The 19474-nt window shown below is 41.3% G+C and overlaps 1 protein-coding gene across 4 annotated transcripts in view; it reads left to right on the top strand.

Annotated features, from left to right (window-relative positions):
* SENP1 (SUMO specific peptidase 1) overlaps positions 1-19474 on the top strand; it is a 37745-nt gene that overhangs the window by 4507 nt on the left and 13764 nt on the right. For 3 of the 4 annotated variants that reach the window (XR_014025322.1, XM_081319476.1, XM_081319475.1), the window contains exons 4-15: positions 754-838; positions 1721-1880; positions 4074-4237; positions 4668-4767; positions 4857-5104; positions 5346-5400; positions 6074-6112; positions 7520-7604; positions 8421-8561; positions 9090-9221; positions 13131-13334; positions 13601-13680. Coding sequence is in view for 3 of the 4 variants with exons in the window: in XM_081319476.1 (XP_081175602.1) it covers positions 754-838; positions 1721-1880; positions 4074-4237; positions 4668-4767; positions 4857-5104; positions 5346-5400; positions 6074-6112; positions 7520-7604; positions 8421-8561; positions 9090-9221; positions 13131-13334; positions 13601-13680 (1493 nt within the window). In the remaining variant the exon portion in view is untranslated. The remainder of the gene's footprint in view (positions 1-753; positions 839-1720; positions 1881-4073; positions 4238-4667; positions 4768-4856; positions 5105-5345; positions 5401-6073; positions 6113-7519; positions 7605-8420; positions 8562-9089; positions 9222-13130; positions 13335-13600; positions 13681-19474) is intronic. The other variant, XM_081319477.1, reaches the window with a different exon arrangement.

Here is a 19474-nt window from a genome sequence, read left to right as displayed (position 1 = left end):
TTTTATAAATCAATATATGTCTGATTAGAAATTAATTTTGAAATTACATTTAATAAAGAAGCTAGAAACTTTTCTATGTAACTCTGGCTATTCAGATCAAGATTTATAAGATTTTAATCCTCTGCTTCTAGATATTCAAGCCTCTGCGATTAGTAAAAATGCTGCAAAATTTATTACAGAATATTTGGTACATGTGCTCCTTGCTTAAACACCAATTGAGATTGGGATTTTCATCACTAAGCGATATGGTCATTAGGTGAAACATGGTGTAACAGCACCCTTTAGCATCACCAATGGCAGGGGCATTGTAACAGTTAGGATGGTCATAAATACCATTCCTTCAGCCCCGTTGTAACTGAACAGTGATTGAATAAACAGTCATTACGCAAGTACCTGTCCTTATTAATATGACTCATTATTTTTTTGCCTTACAATCATGAATAGTAATAACATTTTGAATTTTATCAGTTTATCAGTTTCTTCTGTTTCCACCTAATAGCTTTCTCTGATTTGCTTTTTCAACTTTGTTAATCTTTAGTACTGAAGTTCTATAGACTGAAATAACCATGTTGAGATTGTTTTGTACTATTTTTATCTTGTAATCGATTTTCATTATATTTTGTAAATGAATGTTAGAGGGACTAGGAGTTGCGATTACTTTTTAACATGTAATTGTAACTAATGAACTTACTGAAAACATTTTAAATATGGTTCTTTTCTTGACATTTTTTAATTTTTTGTTTCTCTGCTTAGTTTTTATCAAACAAGTTTAACAGCTTCGCCGGACCGTCCACTTCTCTAACGGGAAATACTCCTTGTAGTTTCACTTACTATACAGGTAAGTCTGGTTGCATTGGCTTCTAAACAGATGGAGATCTGTCAGAAGATTCTAACAGTTAAGTAACAAGGCACATGTGAGCTGGGTTTTCAATATTACTACAATTTATAGTTGAATCTAAAGTGTCCACTAAATAGAGGGGTGGTCTTCATTTAACATGTGGCCTTATTCCTATAAGGAGCTAATATAATTTGAAATGTTCTTCATGGTTTATAGAGGGATATTTGCTGGTTGGATGACTTGGTAATTAGAAATATCAGTTGTTAGCAGGAATTTCCATTTACCGTATCCTTGGGACCTATTCTATTTTCTGAATCTGGCTTCAAATTCAAAGTATGTTCTGTAGTTTGGTCTGAGCTCAGGTTCCTTAAGAAAGGCATTGCTAATTTAGCAGGCATAGACTTACACTTGTAAAATATATGTATTTTGACTGAATATTCTGATGCATTCACTTGCATATTGAACATTTTTTGTTTTCATTTTTACAATATTGAATATCTTCTGAAAAAAATAGATAGGACCAAGTAAAATTTAGTGTGGCTCAAAAGTTTGGTTGGAAAATTTGGCAGGAATTGATTGTGGACAGTCAAGTTGACTATGCTCACCTCACTGTGACTTTTCTTAAAAGTGTTTTTGTAAACAGATTGAATTGCAACAAATTTACAAGTAAAAAAAGTTAATTATTAGCACAAGGCAGTTTGTTTAAACATAAAGAAAGCCAGTTGACTTTTCCCTTCAAAATAAATTTTGGAAAATCTCTTTAAAATATTTGTAATTTCTTCTAAAAATGGGGGGGGGACATAGAAAACATATTTTTATGTAGTAGGTAATATAAAAGATTATTGGCATCTGATTGACCATTCCTTGCTTGTGCTCTGGCAGAACCCGCAAGATTTGAGAGCTGCCCAGCAACTGGAGTAAGAAGAACATTTGGAACAAGTGCCAATGGTCAGTGGAAGAGTTGCAGCTCCCCTCTTGGCTCTGTTTCACAGAAGCCCAGAGTAAGTCGCAGTGCATATTTCGAAACACGCAAAAATCCAAGGTACATAAATTTTTCTCATTTTTTTGTTATTAACACCTTAATTCTATTTGTTACAGGTTTTTTAATCTTTTAAGAATTATATGAAACATTCTGAAATGTTAACAAAGCTTAGATATGTGGTTGCTTAGGAAATAAATGCTGGCAGTTCAATCACCCATGGTAATTGGGACCAAGAACTCCGTTGCTAAGCGATACAGTCATAAGGTGTGATGTCACATGGCCACATCAACTTACAATAACAGTTTCAGCATTCACGGTTGTTGTCCTTAGATGAATTCTGTGTAATTGCACCATCTTGCAGCCACGTGATTGCCATTTGTGACCTGTCAGCTTCCCCATTGACTTTGCTTGTCGGAAGGCAGCAATGAAGATCACAAATGACAATCTTGATTGCTGGATACTGCATTGTAATTGCAAGCCACTCGCCAAGTGCCTGAATTGTGATCATGTGACTGAGGACAGTGTAACAGCCATGAGGGGTACAGTGCTGGTACAGTGCTGTCACTTTGAACGATCACTGAGCAAGTGGACATTAAAGAAAGACTACCTGTAATAGTTTTAATTTACTATTTGGTGAAGGGAATGTCCCTTATTCGTAGACATCTGCGAAATAGAGAATATATCACTGGTTCTTTGTGTCATTTGGTAATTTCGATGCAACAGACTTCACATGAAACAGATCTGTATTTTTTGCCAATTAAAGTCATTGGGACAGGCTTTAATTAGCAGAGAATATTAGTCTGTTTCATTTGAAGTCCACTGCACTGAAGTACAGTAATTTGAAATTTAGCTGTGCAGGTAGTCCTTCACTTACAACAATTTGTTTAGTGGCCAATTACAATGGCACCAAAAAAAAGTGATTTATGACCAGTTTTCACACCTATGACCATGTGATCAGTATCTGGGCACTTGGCACATATATTTATGACAGTTGCGCTGTTCAGGAGTCACCATTTGTAACCTCCTCGGCTGACTTCCAACAAACAAAGTCAGTGGGAGAAGCCAGATTCACTTAACAACCACATGAGTCACTTAACAATCAAGGTGATTCACTTAACAGTGGTGGCAAAAAGTTCATAAAACGGGATGACTCACTTAACAACCGCCTTGCTTAGCAATGGAAATTTTGGGCTCAATTGTTATAATTGTGGACTACCTGTATAGATATAAAAGCAGCTGCAAATGTCTTAAATGAACTGCATATTAGTGATTTAAAAGTAAAGGGGACTTTTATGCAGCTTTTTTTAAAAAAAAGTTTGATTTGGTTTTTGGTTTACTTCTTGTGAGACTGGCCTAACTTACAAGAAAAGGCTGAATTCTATAAATAGATGCTTTTAGATTTACACGGTTGGGAGGGTTGCATTATAGAACTTATTTACATTTTTTTTCCTTTCTAGAAAGACAGCCCAGGTTGTGAAAACCTTAACTTACATGTTCAAGTTAATGGGCTAGATGCCGGATGTGGCATCCCTGGAATATGAGTAATGATATTAGGAATTACCAAACCACAACAGCAAAGCAGGAGGAGGGCCAGAGGTTGAAGACCAAGTAGAGCTTCTGGGAAAGGAAGCTTGAGACTTCCATCCTTCCATCCTATATAGGCTTAACAATGTTCATTGTACAGTCAGCAGGAGAATAGATGAAGACTATCAAATTCACAGTTTAAAGTGAAGAATATCAAGTCGGAGTTCAGACATAAACCTCACATAAACATTGTGGAAGGACTTGAAATAAGTTCATAGTTGAAAACTCTCAATTATTCTGGAGTTGAAGCAGTTCGCCATAGATGAGTGGGTCAGTATTCCCAATTGCAGGAATATTTGGTTGCAAATTATTGCAGCTAAAGAAGTGGTTATTTTTCACAGTATTCTAGTCCACTACTTGAATCCTTTATCTGTTTACTCAGAATGCCTTTATGCCAGTAGAATCCACACAGTGTTAACCTCCAAGAAAGCATTGTTAAACTGTTGTAGTCTGAAACATAGTATCACACCATTTCTTGTTACTGCACATTATTCTAGGTTCATTATGAATTTTTTTCACCATACTATGTTTAAATTGTCTTTTTAAAAGAGAATAATCATGGTTTGCTAGAGTTTCTATTTGAGTTTTTCTAGAATGCAAAGAACCATATTTAAAACTTGAATGTCTTTATAAGCCTAGCTAAAAAAGAATTATCTTTTTTTCCTGCAGTATGGCTGCAAATTCCTTTGTAGGAAAATCAAACCACCACAGTCACGTTTCTACCTATGAAAAATCCTTTCCAATTAAGTCCGTTGCTAATCAATCATGTCGTCGGAGCTTACTAAGTCCGAAGAAGTCTCAAAGAAGATTCATCAGTACTGTAGAAGAGGTAGGTGTACACACACACACACACACACACACACTCACACACTCGCAACACAAGATAGATCTGTAATATAAATATACAGATGTGTGAAATACAGCTGTTCATAGACTAACCAACTACCCATAATCCAAATTCCTATTCTCTGTGGAATGCCATATGATTGATAAATAAATAAATTTCTGTGGAATCATTCTTATTTATGGACAAGACCATTTGTACTCTCATATCATTGAGATCATTTTCATCCCTGGTGGTGGGATTTATGGATGCTTGCTTTAGGATTTTAATTTATTCGGCATATTAGATAAACTTATTTTGTCAGTGATAAATTAAACCACTTTTGCATCCTATAAAATATTGTGTTTCTATGTAGACACTCTTATTACTGTACTGTGTACTTTCTGGTAATGTATGGGATTTTTTTTCTTCCCAGGTAGTTCGGGAAGAAGAGAAAGAAATATACAGGCAGTTGATTCAAATGGTTACAGGGAAAAATCTGTCAGCTTCCAAAGCCTCTTCATTATTGTCTCTTCATCTGTGAGTCTCTGAAATATGTCGATTAATCTGATTGTTTACAAGTTTGTTTCCAAAATTTCTGGAAAAACAAAATTTGCTTTTGTTTTCAGGCCCAGGTGTGCAGGTTCCAATAAAAAAAATGTGAAAGAAACTGAAAACAAATGTATGAAACCTTTTGATGTTTGTGGCCCCTCTCTGGGCAACCAGTCATCCAGTCTTCTCAGGATACAGGAGCAGCATTCTGACAAACCACTGCCACAGCCAGTTTGTAGTTTTGCTTCTCACGTTAACTTTGATCTCAAGACCAGTACACCCATACAACAAGCTAATCTAGTAGCATTGGATGTACAGACTGAAGGTAAAAACAACTGATATACATTGAAATATTATGGATTTTATTTCATGGCCCCAGATTCTTGAATTATTATCTCCAGACCATCTGCACTGTTAATTCTCAGATGCAGGTTTGTTGTTTCTTCCAGCCTGGTATCTGAATTAACTGAATAAATCTGAATTCAGTCATGATACGGATTCTGTTTTGGAGAAGATTATTGGTACAGAGTAATCTTAAATCTTGCACCCTGTTTTGTTTGATCTAGGATGTGATTCAGTCATAATGTTAAATGGCAAAGACTTCAGATCTCCAGCTCCAAGGCAAGTGGGCTTTCTGATTTGTAGAAACTACAATTTATTGTTTTGAGGGAAGTAGACTAAAAAAAATGGGTGAAGTAAATTTGTTGAGCTTGGACTGCCAGAATAATTAGAACAAATTTATTAATGTTAATTTTAGAGGGACTTTAGCATTATTTCTGATGTTGGGATTGTCCATTTGGCCTTGGTTTACTTTGAATAAAACATGTTACTGCATTAGTAATTAGTGTAAATTTTGTAGTTTTGTGTAATAAACCACAAAGGATTTTCCACCCTCTCTAGACTATTAAAAAGTGCCTCAGACTTTTCTTCAGATTTTCACTGCTTCTCAACTCGCTGTTTCAGAGTTTTTCTGTAGTCCGTTTGCAGTACCATTTACTGAAGCACTCTGTTTTCCTTGGGGTTTTTTGGATATAGTATCGTTTAAGCAGAAAATGTGAACTTTTCCCCATTGCTGACTCTGATAAACTTCTGAAATTGATAGAATTTGCTAGTAAACTTTTGGTAGAAACTTTTGTTTGGGTGCCAAGTGCACATTTGGACTTAATTATTTACTGCTCTTGTTATTCTCTTCTGCCTTAGTGGTGCAATTGGAATTTTATCTTTTAATAACTTGCTTGTTTTTTTTCCCCCTGGAAGAAACTTTAATCCTTTTTACTTTCTGCTTCCCTTTTAGTATACCTTTCTTTGAAGCTGAATTGTGGATAAAAGAATTGTAAGAATTTCTAAGAATTTCTAAATCCATTTCTTAAAGCTAAATTTGCCTTTTTGATTTGACGAGCCAAATATATAAAGAAGCTCTAGATAGTCTGAATTCCTATTGCTAATAAGGGCAGAAAACTAAGTTCACACATCTTTGTTGTATCTTACATAGGATCACGTAGGATAGAATAAAGGAGATGAAACTTTAACTTATTTATTTGTGATCTCAAGACTGAAAATATTGTATAGAAATCACTGAGAAATCCCTGGGGGAGAGAGACAGTTAAGAAGTGCAGAAAATGAATGAATAAACAAACAAATAATAAAGTACCTGTGAAATCACTGTTCTGATTAGATGCCAATATTGGAGATCTTTTAGGAGTAAATACAAAATTTTTAAAGTTTTAAAATAGAAAAATATTCAAATCCCAGCACTAAATCTTAGTCTGTACTATTAGATCCTTTCTTATAGATCTTTCAGTTAAATGTGGGCTATATTTGGAAGATAGGTGCCATAATTCGCCCTTCTGATTTTCTGAAGAGCTGGAGTGAGGCTATAATATTACTAGAATGAGTGCATTCATTTTTTTCGCTATTTACTTTTCAAGGGGCTAGGATGTTACCTTAAAACTGCCTCCACATGGCCTCGATCTGACTATTTGCTCTGCATGTTATAATTTGATATAGGAATTACCAGTGAAATGCAATTGAAGTCCCAATGTGAAATGTGCAAGCTGCAAGCTGCCTATCTTGAATTAAAGTCATGTCTGGGTGTCCAGTATTACTAGAATTAGATCAGCAGACATGACACATTCACCCAGCGGTTCCCATCTTATATAATCATAATCATAAGAGTAAAGTTGGAAGGGACCTTGCAGGTCATCTAGTCCAACCCCCTGCTCAGGCAGGAAACCCTATACCATTTCAGACAAATGGCTGTCCAGTCTCTTCTTAAAAACTTCCAGTGTTAGAGCATTCACTGCTTCTGGAGGCAGGTTGTTCCACTGGTTAATTGTGCTAACTGTCAGGAAGTTTCTCCTTAGTTCTAGGTTGCTTCTCTCCTCGACTAGTTTCCATCCATTGCTTCTTGTCCTGCCTTCAGGCGCTTTGGAGAATAGCTTAACTCCCTCTTCTTTGTGGCAGCTCCTGAGATATTGGAACACTGCTATCATGTCACCCCTAGTCCTTCTCTTCATTAAACTACACATACCCAATTCCAGCAGTCGTTCCTTGTATGTTTTAGCCTCCAGACCTCTAATCATCTTTTAATCATCTAATCATCTCAAACTAGCCTTCCCATAAGGAAGCAGCAGAAGTTGAAAGAAATAATAAGATAGGCATAAGTAAAAGTGTGCAAAAAGGAATTTTCATGGCTGGTGGTTCTGAACATTCAGTTTGTTATCTACAAACTTCCATCTAGAACCAGTGTGTATGACTCCCGAGCCCGTGAGAGATTGCGACATATAGAGGAGCAGAAAGCCTTGGCATTGCAGTTACAGAATCAGGTGAGATAACTCAACATGGTTATTGTTTTTAAAGGCTCATCCAGGTGCCTTCTATCTTTGCTAGGAATGATAATAATTGATGCAACTGAATACATAGTTTTCCCTAATATTGCCATTTGAATCCCTTGCTTTACCTTTAATGCATGCTAGATGATGACCCATGTCCTGTTTGGTCATTGTTTCAAAGGTATTTACTTCCCTAAATAGAGTAATAGAATGACCACAGGTAACCATAAAAAGCAGTGGAAGCAACATCTGACTTCCTGCTGGCTTCCCCATTGACTGCTTGTGGGGAGTTGGCAGGGAGTGTCAAAAATCACAGTGGCACTGCAGGGCAGCATATCAGTGTTGCCGCAGTGACCACAAGTTTCCCAATACAGTTAGTCTGAAGATCCTTGAAATTTCAATCCCACAGGAGTGATGGGTCCCAGATTTTCGATGTATTCTTTAAGTTGGCCTGTTTAAGGTACTTTGATTCAAAAATTGTTGCCTTATAGTGCACCTTTTCACCCAGTTGAAGGTTATAGACAAATAGAAGAGGCTTATAGATTGAATTGGAAACCAATAAGCTAGATATCAGCAAGCTTGATCATATTTATGAACAGTCACTAGATTTTCCTGTTGTTGATATGGGCTTTAACTTTATATAACCGTAATTCTATATAGGTTTGATGACTGCATCCTTCTGTACATAAATTAATGTAAGAAATCCAGGTAATAGGGTGGGCAACTTGATGAAATTCCTGTCCACAAACATCTGGGATTGACCACTTGATATAATGTTAAGTGTCACTATTTTAATGATGTTCTTTTTAGAGACTGCAGAAAGAGACCTCAGTACCTGAGTCAATAAATTTACATCTTCGAGTTCCTCTTGAAAAGGAAATTCCTGTTACCATTATTCCAGAGGATAATAAGATAGTGGAGAGTGAAGATGAATTTCCTGAAATTACAGAGGTTAGCTTTTACATTAATGGTAAAAATCTTGATGCCTTGGTGAAATAAGTACCTGGATAGTAGTTTATAGAAATGAACAACTGTTCTGGCAGAGTTGTTCTTAAACTGTGTCTCTTCATAACACATCTCTGTGATAGTATGCTCTGTAGTGTTTTGAAGTTCTTTATTTCATCAAAAGCTAGATTTGGGGGGTTGGTCTTTTAGCCTAACTTGATATTTCTAGTAGTTTTGTTTCCTTTGTTATATGCATTTCTCCAATGGGGAAAAAAACCTTAATTTCAAATCCTTTCTTTTTTAAGTGCAACATTAAAATATATGGGAGGTAATCAAAACATTTCCAGACTTTTCCAAGAGAAACCTGTTTGTAGAACATAATTACATGAAAACCTTTTCAATATATAGTTTTCCTGATCCACAGCATTTTGGGTCTACCCTTCATAATGAAGTTTTTAATTAGGAGTCTGATTTTTCAGTTTGGATTAAAAACTTCAGTGAAACCCAATTCTCTTTCCTATTAACTATTTATAGGAAATGGAGAAAGAAATAAAAAATGTATTGCGAAGTGGAAACCAGGATGAAGTGTTGAGTGAAGCCTTCCGATTAACCATCACTCGGAAAGACATTCAGACACTTAAGCACCTCAACTGGCTCAATGATGAGGTAAATCTTCAGTCTCTTGTTTCAAACCTAATTTTTAAACTCATGAATCTGAGTTATAAAGGCTCTTTGAGTCCATCTTCTACAGGTAACCAGAAGCCATCATTCAAATACACTCATCACTGCTCTGGATAATTGGCTGTACTAATTACCGTATATACTTGAGTATAAGCCGACTCGAATATAAGCCGAGACCCCTAATTTTACCCCCCCCCCAAAAAAATGGAAAAAGTTATTGACTCGAGTATAAGCCGAGGCTGGGAAATGCAGCAGCTCACCTTATGCTCCTCTCCAGAGATCTTCCCTCAGCAGCGGCCGGCAAAGTAGCTCGCACGCGAAACAAGCCTGGCAGAGGAGCCGGAGCGGCGAGCAAAGACGCCCGCCCGGATCCTGCAAGGCCCCGGCCGAGACGCGCCCCCAGCAATGGAGCCGCTCCGGCTCCTCTGCCGGGCTTGTTTTGCATGTGAGCTACTTTGCCTGACGCTGCTGGGGTCGCGTCTCGGCCGGGGCCTTGCAGGATCCGGCCCGGGCGCCTCTGCTCGCCCTCAGCAGCACCTGGCCCGGAATCACATGCGAAACAAGCCCGGCAGAGGAGCCGGAGCGGCGAGCAAAGACGCCCGCCCGGATACTGCAAGGCCCCGGCCGAGACGCGCCCCCAGCAACGGAGCCGCTCCGGCTCCTCTGCCGGGCTTGTTTTGCATGTGAGCTACTTTGCCTGACGCTGAGAAGACCCGCTTGGGCACTTGGGTTGGTGTCAGTCTCCGCAGGCCCTTCTCGTTTCCAGGAACGTCAAGCGCGCTTGGCTCCCCACCCCCACGGCAGGGCAGGGCAGGGCAGAGACTTGCCCTTCTGACGGCCCTGAAGAGAAACGAAGGGCTTGCAAACTCCCCGCGAGAAGCTGGGCGAAGTGCGCGGCTGGGCGAGTGTGTGCCTGCGCGCGTATTTACGAAAGAAACGCTCCGAGAGTTCTTCTTTCTCCGCCCCCTTGGGGGGAACTCTAGCTCGGGCTCGCTCGCGCGCAATTCTCTCTCCGCCGTGGCGATGGTGGGGCGCCAAGGTAACCTGAGAACGCGGCAGGGAAAGAGTTTCTCAAAAGCCCCGATGGAGCCGCTGTGACGGTTACTCCAGAGAGAGTTGCACGAAGCCAAGGCGTCTCTTCCTCCTCCTCACCGTTTCCTTTGCTTTTCTTCGTGCTATTTATTCCTCTGCGGAACTCTGCTGCTGGATTTTTCAGCGACTGCTGTAGCCGCGCTTCTCTTCTCGGCTCCGAAAATAGGGATTTCTACTCTCTTCTTGGTCACTTTGCTGGGATAAAATGCCATTGCTGGCTCTGGGTGTGTAAATTGAGAGGCAAATTGAGAAGCGCAGCTATAGTACAGCGGCTCCATCGTGTCTCCAAGGTGCAAAGCTCCTCCTCCCCAATGCCTTCCTCGGGAGCCCTCGGGGCTTTTGAGAAACTCTTTCCCGCTGCCTCGGCATCAGATTCCGCCGCCGCCACCGCCGCCTCAGCTGCGGACGGCCGAAGGCCCAGCCTAATCAGCCGCCAGTCCCCAGAGACCCGAGAGCTGGCACATACGGGTCTGCCACACGGAAAGCAGGGAACTGGGTAGTTAAATATGGCTCTTCCCTGCCGCGTTCTCAGGTTACCTTGGCGCCCCACCATCGCCACGGCGGAGAGAGAGAGAGAGAGAATTGCGCGCGAGCGAGCCCGAGCTAGAGTTCCCCCCAAGGGGGCGGAGAAAGAAGAACTCTCGGAGCGCGCTTGACGTTCCTGGAAACGAGAAGGGCCTGCGGAGACTGACACCAACCCGAGTGCCCAAGCGGGTCTTCTCAGCGTCAGGCAAAGTAGCTCACATGCAAAACAAGCCCGGCAGAGGAGCCGGAGCGGCTCCGTTGCTGGGGGCGCGTCTCGGCCGGGGCCTTGCAGTATCCGGGCGGGCGTCTTTGCTCGCCGCTCCGGCTCCTCTGCCGGGCTTGTTTCGCATGTGATTCCGGGCCAGGTGCTGCTGAGGGCAAGCAGAGGCGCCCGGGCCGGATCCTGCAAGGCCTCGGCCGAGACGCGACCCCAGCAGCGTCAGGCAAAGTAGCTCACATGCAAAACAAGCCCGGCAGAGGAGGCGGAGCAGCTCCGCTGCTGGGGGCGCGTCTCGGCCGGGCCTTGCAGGATCTGGGCCGGGCGCCTCTGCTCGCCGCTCCGGCTCCTCTGCCGGGCTTGTTTCGCATGTGATTCCGGGCCAGGTGCTGCTGAGGGCGAGCAGAGGCGCCCGGGCCGGATCCTGCAAGGCCCCAGCCGAGATGCGACCCCAGCAGAGTCAGGCAAAGTAGCTCACATGCAAAACAAGCCCGGCAGAGGAGCCGGAGCAGCTCCGCTGCTGGGGGCGCGTCTCGGCCGGGCCTTGCAGGATCTGGGCCGGGCGCCTCTGCTCGCCGCTCCGGCTCCTCTGCCGGGCTTGTTTCGCATGTGATTCCGGGCCAGGTGCTGCTGAGGGCGAGCAGAGGCGCCCGGGCCGGATCCTGCAAGGCCCCGGCCGAGACGCGACCCCAGCAGCGTCAGGCAAAGTAGCTCACATGCAAAACAAGCCCGGCAGAGGAGGCGGAGCGGCTCTGTTGCTGGGGGCGCGTCTCGGCCGGGGCCTTGCAGGATCCGGGCGGGCGTCTTTGCTCGCCGCTCCGGCTCCTCTGCCGGGCTTGTTTCGCATGTGATTCTGGGCCAGGTGCTGCTGAGGGCGAGCAGAGGCGCCCGGGCCGGATCCTGCAAGGCCCTGGCCGAGACGCGACCCCAGCAGCGTCAGGCAAAGTAGCTCGGCCGCGCGCAAGTCCTCGGTAAGTTCTTTTTTTTTGTTCACTGGAGTATAAGCCGAAGTGGATTTTTCAGCCCAAGAAGTGGGCTGAAAAATTTGGCTTATACTCAAGTATATACGGTAACTGCTCTATTCATACTGTTGGAATTTTTCCCTTAACATTCAGTTGAAATCTGCTTTTTAAAAATAACATACATCCATTATTCTTCGTTATGTAGTCTAGTGAGATTTGTACAGGTAGTCCTTAAGTTATTCTCATTTGTTCAGTGACCATTTGAAATTACAACCTGAATGAATGCTACTTGCCCAATCTGCAAAGTTATGACAATTGCAGTTCCCGTTCAATCACATGATCAAAATATGGGTGCTTGGCAGCCCGCCCATACTTAAGACAGCAGAAATTCTTCAACTTTTCCCATCCTTTGTCTCCTCTCTCCATCTCTGTCCTTTGGCCCCCTGTACTCCGCAGTTGCTACCCTCCTGTGTTCCATCATCCCCGGATGACCGGGGACATCTTGCTCACACTGCTAATCAAACAATCCTGGCTTGATCCTTCGAGAGTCCTTCTTGAAATCATACATGTTTTCTTTGTGAGACTTTAGGAAGAAGACCTTGTGTGACACCAACTGTCTGGCAAAGGGCCAGGTTGGGTACACTTCAGCAGTAAGATCTCCTTACCTAGAAAGAGAAACACAATGTGTTTCCAATGCAGGGAGCATTGGAATCTTCCTTCTTTCCTTTCTTCCCCTTCCTTGCAGGCAAGTAAATGGCTGCTTCTGGGTAGGGAAGAGAGTGAGGGATTGTGAGACTGGCTGGGAAACTCATGGCATAGGTGAAAATGAAGATCACATGACAGCAACAACACAGCAGCAGTCAGTAGCACTGAAGCACCTACAACTTTCTCAAATTTAATTACTCTAGGAGTCATGGGCCATGGATTTTGGACGCATTCTGTAAGTTAGCGTCCAAAGGTACTATGATGCAGTGTTTCACCCAGGTCACGACACAAGAGTTTTAGTGGTGTATACCTGTAGATAGATGTTTTTTAGGAATAGGGAAGAAATGTTTTGAAAAAACATCAAATACTAACATGTATTTCTCTCACACACAGATTATTAATTTCTACATGAATATGCTGATGGAGAGGAGTAAACAGAAAGGCTTTCCAACTGTTCATGCATTTAACACATTTTTCTTCACCAAGTTAAAAACTGCTGGGTATCCAGCTGTAAAACGTTGGACTAAAAAAGTAGATATATTTTCTGTGGACATTTTATTGGTTCCTATTCACCTTGGTGTCCATTGGTGCCTAGCAGTGAGTATATTATGTATATATATATATATATGTAAATGTTCAAGTGAATTCACATCAGCTCTTTCAAATGTTCCTTGTTTGTTCTGAATGCATTCTAAATTCATTCTTTGTGATGGCTTTTCATTTTGGCATTTTTACTTTCCCAAATGCTTGCTTCTGAAACACTTTTCCACTCCGTTTCCTGCATTATCCCAAATGTGTCAAAAGTACATACTTCTGGGTAAGATTATGCCAATGTCTTGATACAAAGTTTTTGCCTTGTTTAGGTTACTGACTTCAGGAAAAAAACCATCACCTACTACGATTCAATGAGTGGATCCAACAGTGAAGCTTGTAAGATACTCTTGTGAGTATTTTTACATTAAATAGGTTCACATTTTTGTCATGATCTTAGCATTGATAGAAACAATCTTCATGCCAGGTGATTGGTGATAACACTTGGGAATACTGAATTTTCAGGGTATTTTCCAAAGAGACGGCTAAAAGCATGTGTGCTTCTGTAATATGAAAGGTAGATAGTACCCCCTGTAAAATCAATTCAAACAAATCTGATAAATTCTTTCTGGGAGGCTTCCTGTTAAACCTGAGCCTCTTGGCCCTTCGCAGTATATTAAAAAAGGGTTTAAGGCAAGGGTAGGCAACCTTGGCTCTTTTATGAGTCGTGGATTTCAACTCCCAGAATTCCTGAGCCAGCTGGCTCAGGAATTCTGGGAGTTGAAGTCCACGAGACATAAAAGAGCCAAGGTTGCCTACCCCTGGTTTAGGGTATGAATCTCCAAGCGCTGTACTCTTTTATATTGTGATTGCAGTCTTAAGTGTACTATATTTTCATTAAAAAGTTCAGGAGGTTATATGAGAGCTATCTTGAGAGTAGAAAAATGAAAGAAATGTAACATACAAGGCAATTATAAAAAGAGATCATATTTGATAACAAGGCCCTTAAGAATACAGAATAAAGAGTTGGAAGGGACCTTGGAGGTTTTCTAATCAACCCTATACCATTCTGAACAAATGGCTGTTTCAAAATGGCAGTCTCTTAAAAATCTTCAGTGATGGAGCATCCACAAATTCTGCAGGCAAGCTGTTCCACTGGTTAATTGTTCCTCTGTCAGGAAATTTATTGTTAGTTCTAGGTTGGATCACTCCTTGATCATCTTGCCCTGATTTGAGGGATAGGGTCTTGTATCTGAACAAAATGGCAGATTTGAACTTTGAGAGCAACATTCAGATTAATCCACTCTTAAATGGCTTTTCCATTTGGAAAGTGTATTGATCACTTCACAGTTTTGGGCAGAAACATTGTAATACAGAATTAAAAGATGAACACATCAAATAATGTTGCTCGAGCATGAAGATTTGAGTCAAGAAAACTGCATCAAACCTGATCTATTGTCTCCGTTGATATTAGCAACTTAGCAACAAATTTTGATTTTGAAGACAAAAACATTGATTTATTGTATTTTTGTTTGATTTTTCAGTTTTTGTAAATTATCTGAAAATTATAAAGAACACTTTATTAATAGTTCAAAGAATTTATTGTTTAAATTATTAGAAGATAGAACATTGAATAATAGAGTTGGAAGGGACCTTGGAAGTCTTCTAAACCAGTGGTCCCCAACCTTTGTGACTTGAGCTAGCTGGCTTGCATGTGCACATATGTGCAGCTCAGCTTATGCAAGCAGTGGGCTGATGCACATGGGCACACAGCTCAATATGATGCAAGTTGAGCTGTGCACCCATGTGCATGCATCCTGGGCTGCCACTCGTGCAAATTGAGTGTGTGTGTGCATCTGTGCCAGCCCGCCACTTGGCATGGCCCAGTTGCAGATAGTCCAACCCCCAGCTTGAGTAGGAGACTTTATACCATTTCAGATAAATGATTGTTCAGTCTCTTTTTGAAAGCCTCAGGTGATAGAGCAACCACAGCTTTTGGATGCAAAATTTTGTTTTGCCTTCAGAAGTTCAAAATACTGTTTCAGTGAAGCATTCCGAGGTCCTCTATGTCATTTATTAGGTGAATACATTCTCCTGAAAGAGCGGTTTTTGCTAGAAACCCATCAAAGAATGATGCAGCTTGTAGTTACACGACCATTGGACACTGCAGCTGGTTGTAAAGTTATGCTAGTTGCCAAGGGCCCAAAATGTGGTTATGTGACCATGTGGTTATGTTACAATGACCAGAAGTGCTTTACCATCCATAATGCACCTGTTCCAAGGCCTTCGTAACTTCAAGGGCACCAAAGGACCAGCTATAAGTTATCTAGTGGCACAGTACAGGTAGTGCTCGACCGCAATTGAGCCCAAAATTTCCATCACTAAGCAACGTAGTTGTAAAGTGAGTTTTGCCCCATTTTACAACCTTTATGCCATGGTTGTTAGGCAAATCACTGCAGTTATTAAGTGAATTGTGTCTGTTAAATGAATCTGGCTTCCCCTTTGGGAAAGTTACAAATGGTGATCACATGACCTTGGGACAGTGCAACTGTCATAAATATATGACAGTTGCCAAGTGCCTGAATTTTGATCACCTGACCAATGGGAATGCTACAGTGGGCACGAGTGTGAAAACCAGTAATAAGTCACTTTTTACAGTGCCATTGTAACTTTGAACAGTCACTAAACAAATGGTTGTAAGTCGACGGCTACCTATAATGTTAAGTTAATGTTAATCCATGGGTTCTTCATCTGCGGTAACACATGTAATCATTAAATTGTGTCAGTGAAGGCCACAGTATCCCTGATATCCAAAGCAGCCTGATATGAGACTTAATAATGCTTTCTGAAATGAATGCCTTGCCACTAAATTCAAGCAACTTGTAGTTTGGGCATTATGGTAATGTGTTTTCTGTGAGGTGCTTCCTGAGAGGAGATTTCATCCTGTAGCTAGGCTTCTCATAAAACCTTTGCTAAAGGCTATTAAGACATTTCCCAGGTGGCATTGATTGATAAGTTTGCAAGTTGCAAGTTGTTTGAGGAACTACTTGTTTTCTTATGTACCTATGCGATCATGATATTTTGCTTAGGGTGCCCTGCTAAATATATCAAGACTATCTTATGTTCATCTAGCTTTGAAGCGCATAGCTTTTACATTCTCTTGTAAAAGCATCCATTAAATGAACACCCTACTGATGGAAATTAAGCCTGCTTTCATTGTGGATGCTTTTCACCAAAAATTAGAACTTGTTTGCTCTTGGTTTCTCTTGGTTTTGTTTGACATTTTTAAATTAGTGGTCTTGATTACATAGTCTGTGAATATTAGTGTAATGAATTTATCATTTCTACAATTATTGTACTTTAAAAAGGATATACATAAGAAAGTATTAATGCTGCAAAATAAAATTAGTTAAGAAAATGAAAGAAACTTAGCAATTAATGTTAAGTCTGTAGGTTCCATGAATCAAAATGACATAAGAAAAGCTTTGCTAGGATTAGCGCCACAGGGAATATATCTTGCTGGAATTTAATCAAATATTTTTCAACTTAGTATACTGAATGTAATGGAAGTTACATTCTTAGAAATCTACTTATTTGCATTTTTTGTTGTTAGCTGCGAAGTCGTGTCCGACCCATTGCGACCCCATGGACAACGTTCCTCCAGGCCTTCCTGTCCTCTACCATATTCTGGAGTCCATTTAAGCTCACGCCTACTGCTTCAGTGACTCTATCCAGCCACCTCATTCTCTGTCGTCCCCTTCTTCTATTGCCCTCAATCTTTCCCAGCATTAGGTTCTTCTCCAGTGAGTCCTTCCTTCTCATTAGGTGGCCAAAGTATTTGAGTTTCAACTTCAGGATCTGGCCTTCTAAAGAGCAGTCAGGGTTGATTTCCTCTAGGACTGACTGGTTTAATCGCCTTGCAGTCCAAGGGACTCGCAGGAGTCTTCTCCAGCACCATAGCCTCAATTCTTTGGCGCTCAGCCTTTCATATGGTCCAACTTTCACTGCCATACATTGCAACTGGGAAGACCATAGCCTTGACTATATGCACTTTTTTGACAGGGTGATATCTCTGCTTTTTAGTGTGCTGTCTAGATTTGCCATTGCTTTCCTCCCCAGGAGCAAGCGTCTTTTAATTTCTTGACTACAGTCCCCATCTGCAGTGATCTTGGAGCCCAGGAAAATAAAATCTGTCACTACCTCCATTTCTTCCCCATCTATTTGCCAGGAATTGAGAGGGCCGGATGCCATGATCTTGGTTTTCGTAATGTTAAGTTTCAACCAAACTTTTGCACTCTTCTTCTTCACCCGCAACAAGAGGCTCTTTAGTTCCTCTTCACTTTCTGCCATTAGAGTGGTATCATCTGCATATCTTAGGTTGTTGATATTTCTCCCGACAATCTTAATTCCAACTTTTGATTCATCTAGCCCTGCCTTTCTCATGATGTGCTCTGCATATAAGTTAAATAGGCAGGGTGACAGTATACAGCCTTGCCGGACTCCTTTCCCAATTTTGAACCAATCAGTGGTTCCGTGTCCAGTTCTCACTGTTGCTTCTTGAACTGCATATAGGTTTCTCAAGAGAAAAATAAGATGGTCTGGTACTCCCATCTCTTTAAGAACTTGCCACAGTTTGTTATGATCCACCAATCAAAGGCTTTAGCATAGTCAATGAAGCAGAAGTAGATGTTTTTCTGGAGCTCCCTAGCTTTCTCCATGATCCAGCATATGTTGGCAATTTGATCTCTAGTTCCTCTGCCTCTTCGAAATCCTGCCTGTACTTCTGGTAGTTCTCGATGCACATACTGCTGGAGTCTAGCTTGTAGGATTTTAAGCATAACTTTACTAGCATGTGAAATGAGTGCAATGGTGCGATAGTTTGAACATTCTTTGGCACTGCCTTTCTTTGGAATTGGAATGTAAACTGATCTTTTCCAATCCTGTGGCCAGTGTTGAGTTTTCCAAATTTGCTGGCAAATTGAGTGTAGCACTTTTACTGCATTGTCTTTTAAGATTTTGAATAGCTCAGCTGGAATACTGTCACCTCCACTAGCTTTGTTGTTGGTCAGTTTTTCTGAGGCCCACTTCACTTCACATTCTAGGATGTCTGGCTCAAGGTCAGTGACCACCTCATCGTGGTTATCAGGGATGTTAAGCTCATTCTTGTATAGTTCTTCTGTGTAATTTTGCCACCTCTTCTTAATCTCTTCTGCCTCTGTTAGGTCCCTGCCATTTTGGTCCTTTATCATGCCCATTTTTGCATTGAACGTTCCCTTCATCTCCAATTTTCTTGAAGAGATCTCTGCTCCTCCCTATTCTATTATTTTCTTCTATTTCTTTGCACTGTTCATATAAGAAGGCATTCTTATCTCTTCTAGCTATTCTCTGGAATTCTGCATTCAATTGGGCGTATCTTTCTTTTTTTCCCTTGCCTTTCGCTTCCCTTCTTTCCTCAGCTATTTGCAAAGCTTCCTCAGACAGCCATTTTGCTTTCTTGCATTTCGTTTTCTTTGGGATGGTTTTAGTTGCTACCTCTTGTACAAAGTTGCGAACCTCTGTCCATTTTCTTCAGGCACTCTGTCTATCAGATCTAATTCCTTAAATCTATTTGTCACCTCTACTGTATATTCAACAGGGATATGATTTAATTCATACCTGAGTGGCCTAGCACTTTTCCCTACTTTCTTCAGTTTAAGCCTAAACTTTGCAATGAGAAGCTCATGGTCTGAGCCACAGTCAGCTCCTGGTCTTGTTTTTACTGACTGTATAGAGCTTCTGCATCTTTGGCTGCAGAGCACAAAGTCAATCTATGTTGGCCGTCTGGTGATGTCCATGTGTAGAGCCGTCTCTTGGGTTGTTGGAAAAGAGTGTTTGCTATGACCATCGTATTCTCTTGACAAAATTCTATCAGCCTGTGCCTGGCTTCATTTTGTACTCCAAGGCCAAACTTGCCTGTTATTCCGGTTATCTTTTGGCTTCCTACTTTAGCATTCCAATCCCCCATGATGATAAGGACATCATTTTTTGGTGTTAATTCTATAAGGTGCTGTAGGGCTTCATAGAACCGGTCAATTTCATCCTCTTCAGCACTGGTGGTTGGGGCATAGACTTGGACTACTGTGATATTGAATGGTTTGCCTTGGATTCAAACTCAGATCATTCTATCATTTTGTTGTGATTCAGGGTCAGCCTGTGGGTTCGGCAGT

Source organism: Vipera berus, assembly GCF_964194415.1.
Source record: "Vipera berus genome assembly, chromosome: 2".
In the NCBI taxonomy this organism is placed as follows: Eukaryota; Metazoa; Chordata; class Lepidosauria; order Squamata; family Viperidae; genus Vipera; species Vipera berus.
The sequence above is the reverse complement of the archived record's forward strand: the minus strand, read 5'-3'. Positions and strand labels throughout refer to the sequence as shown.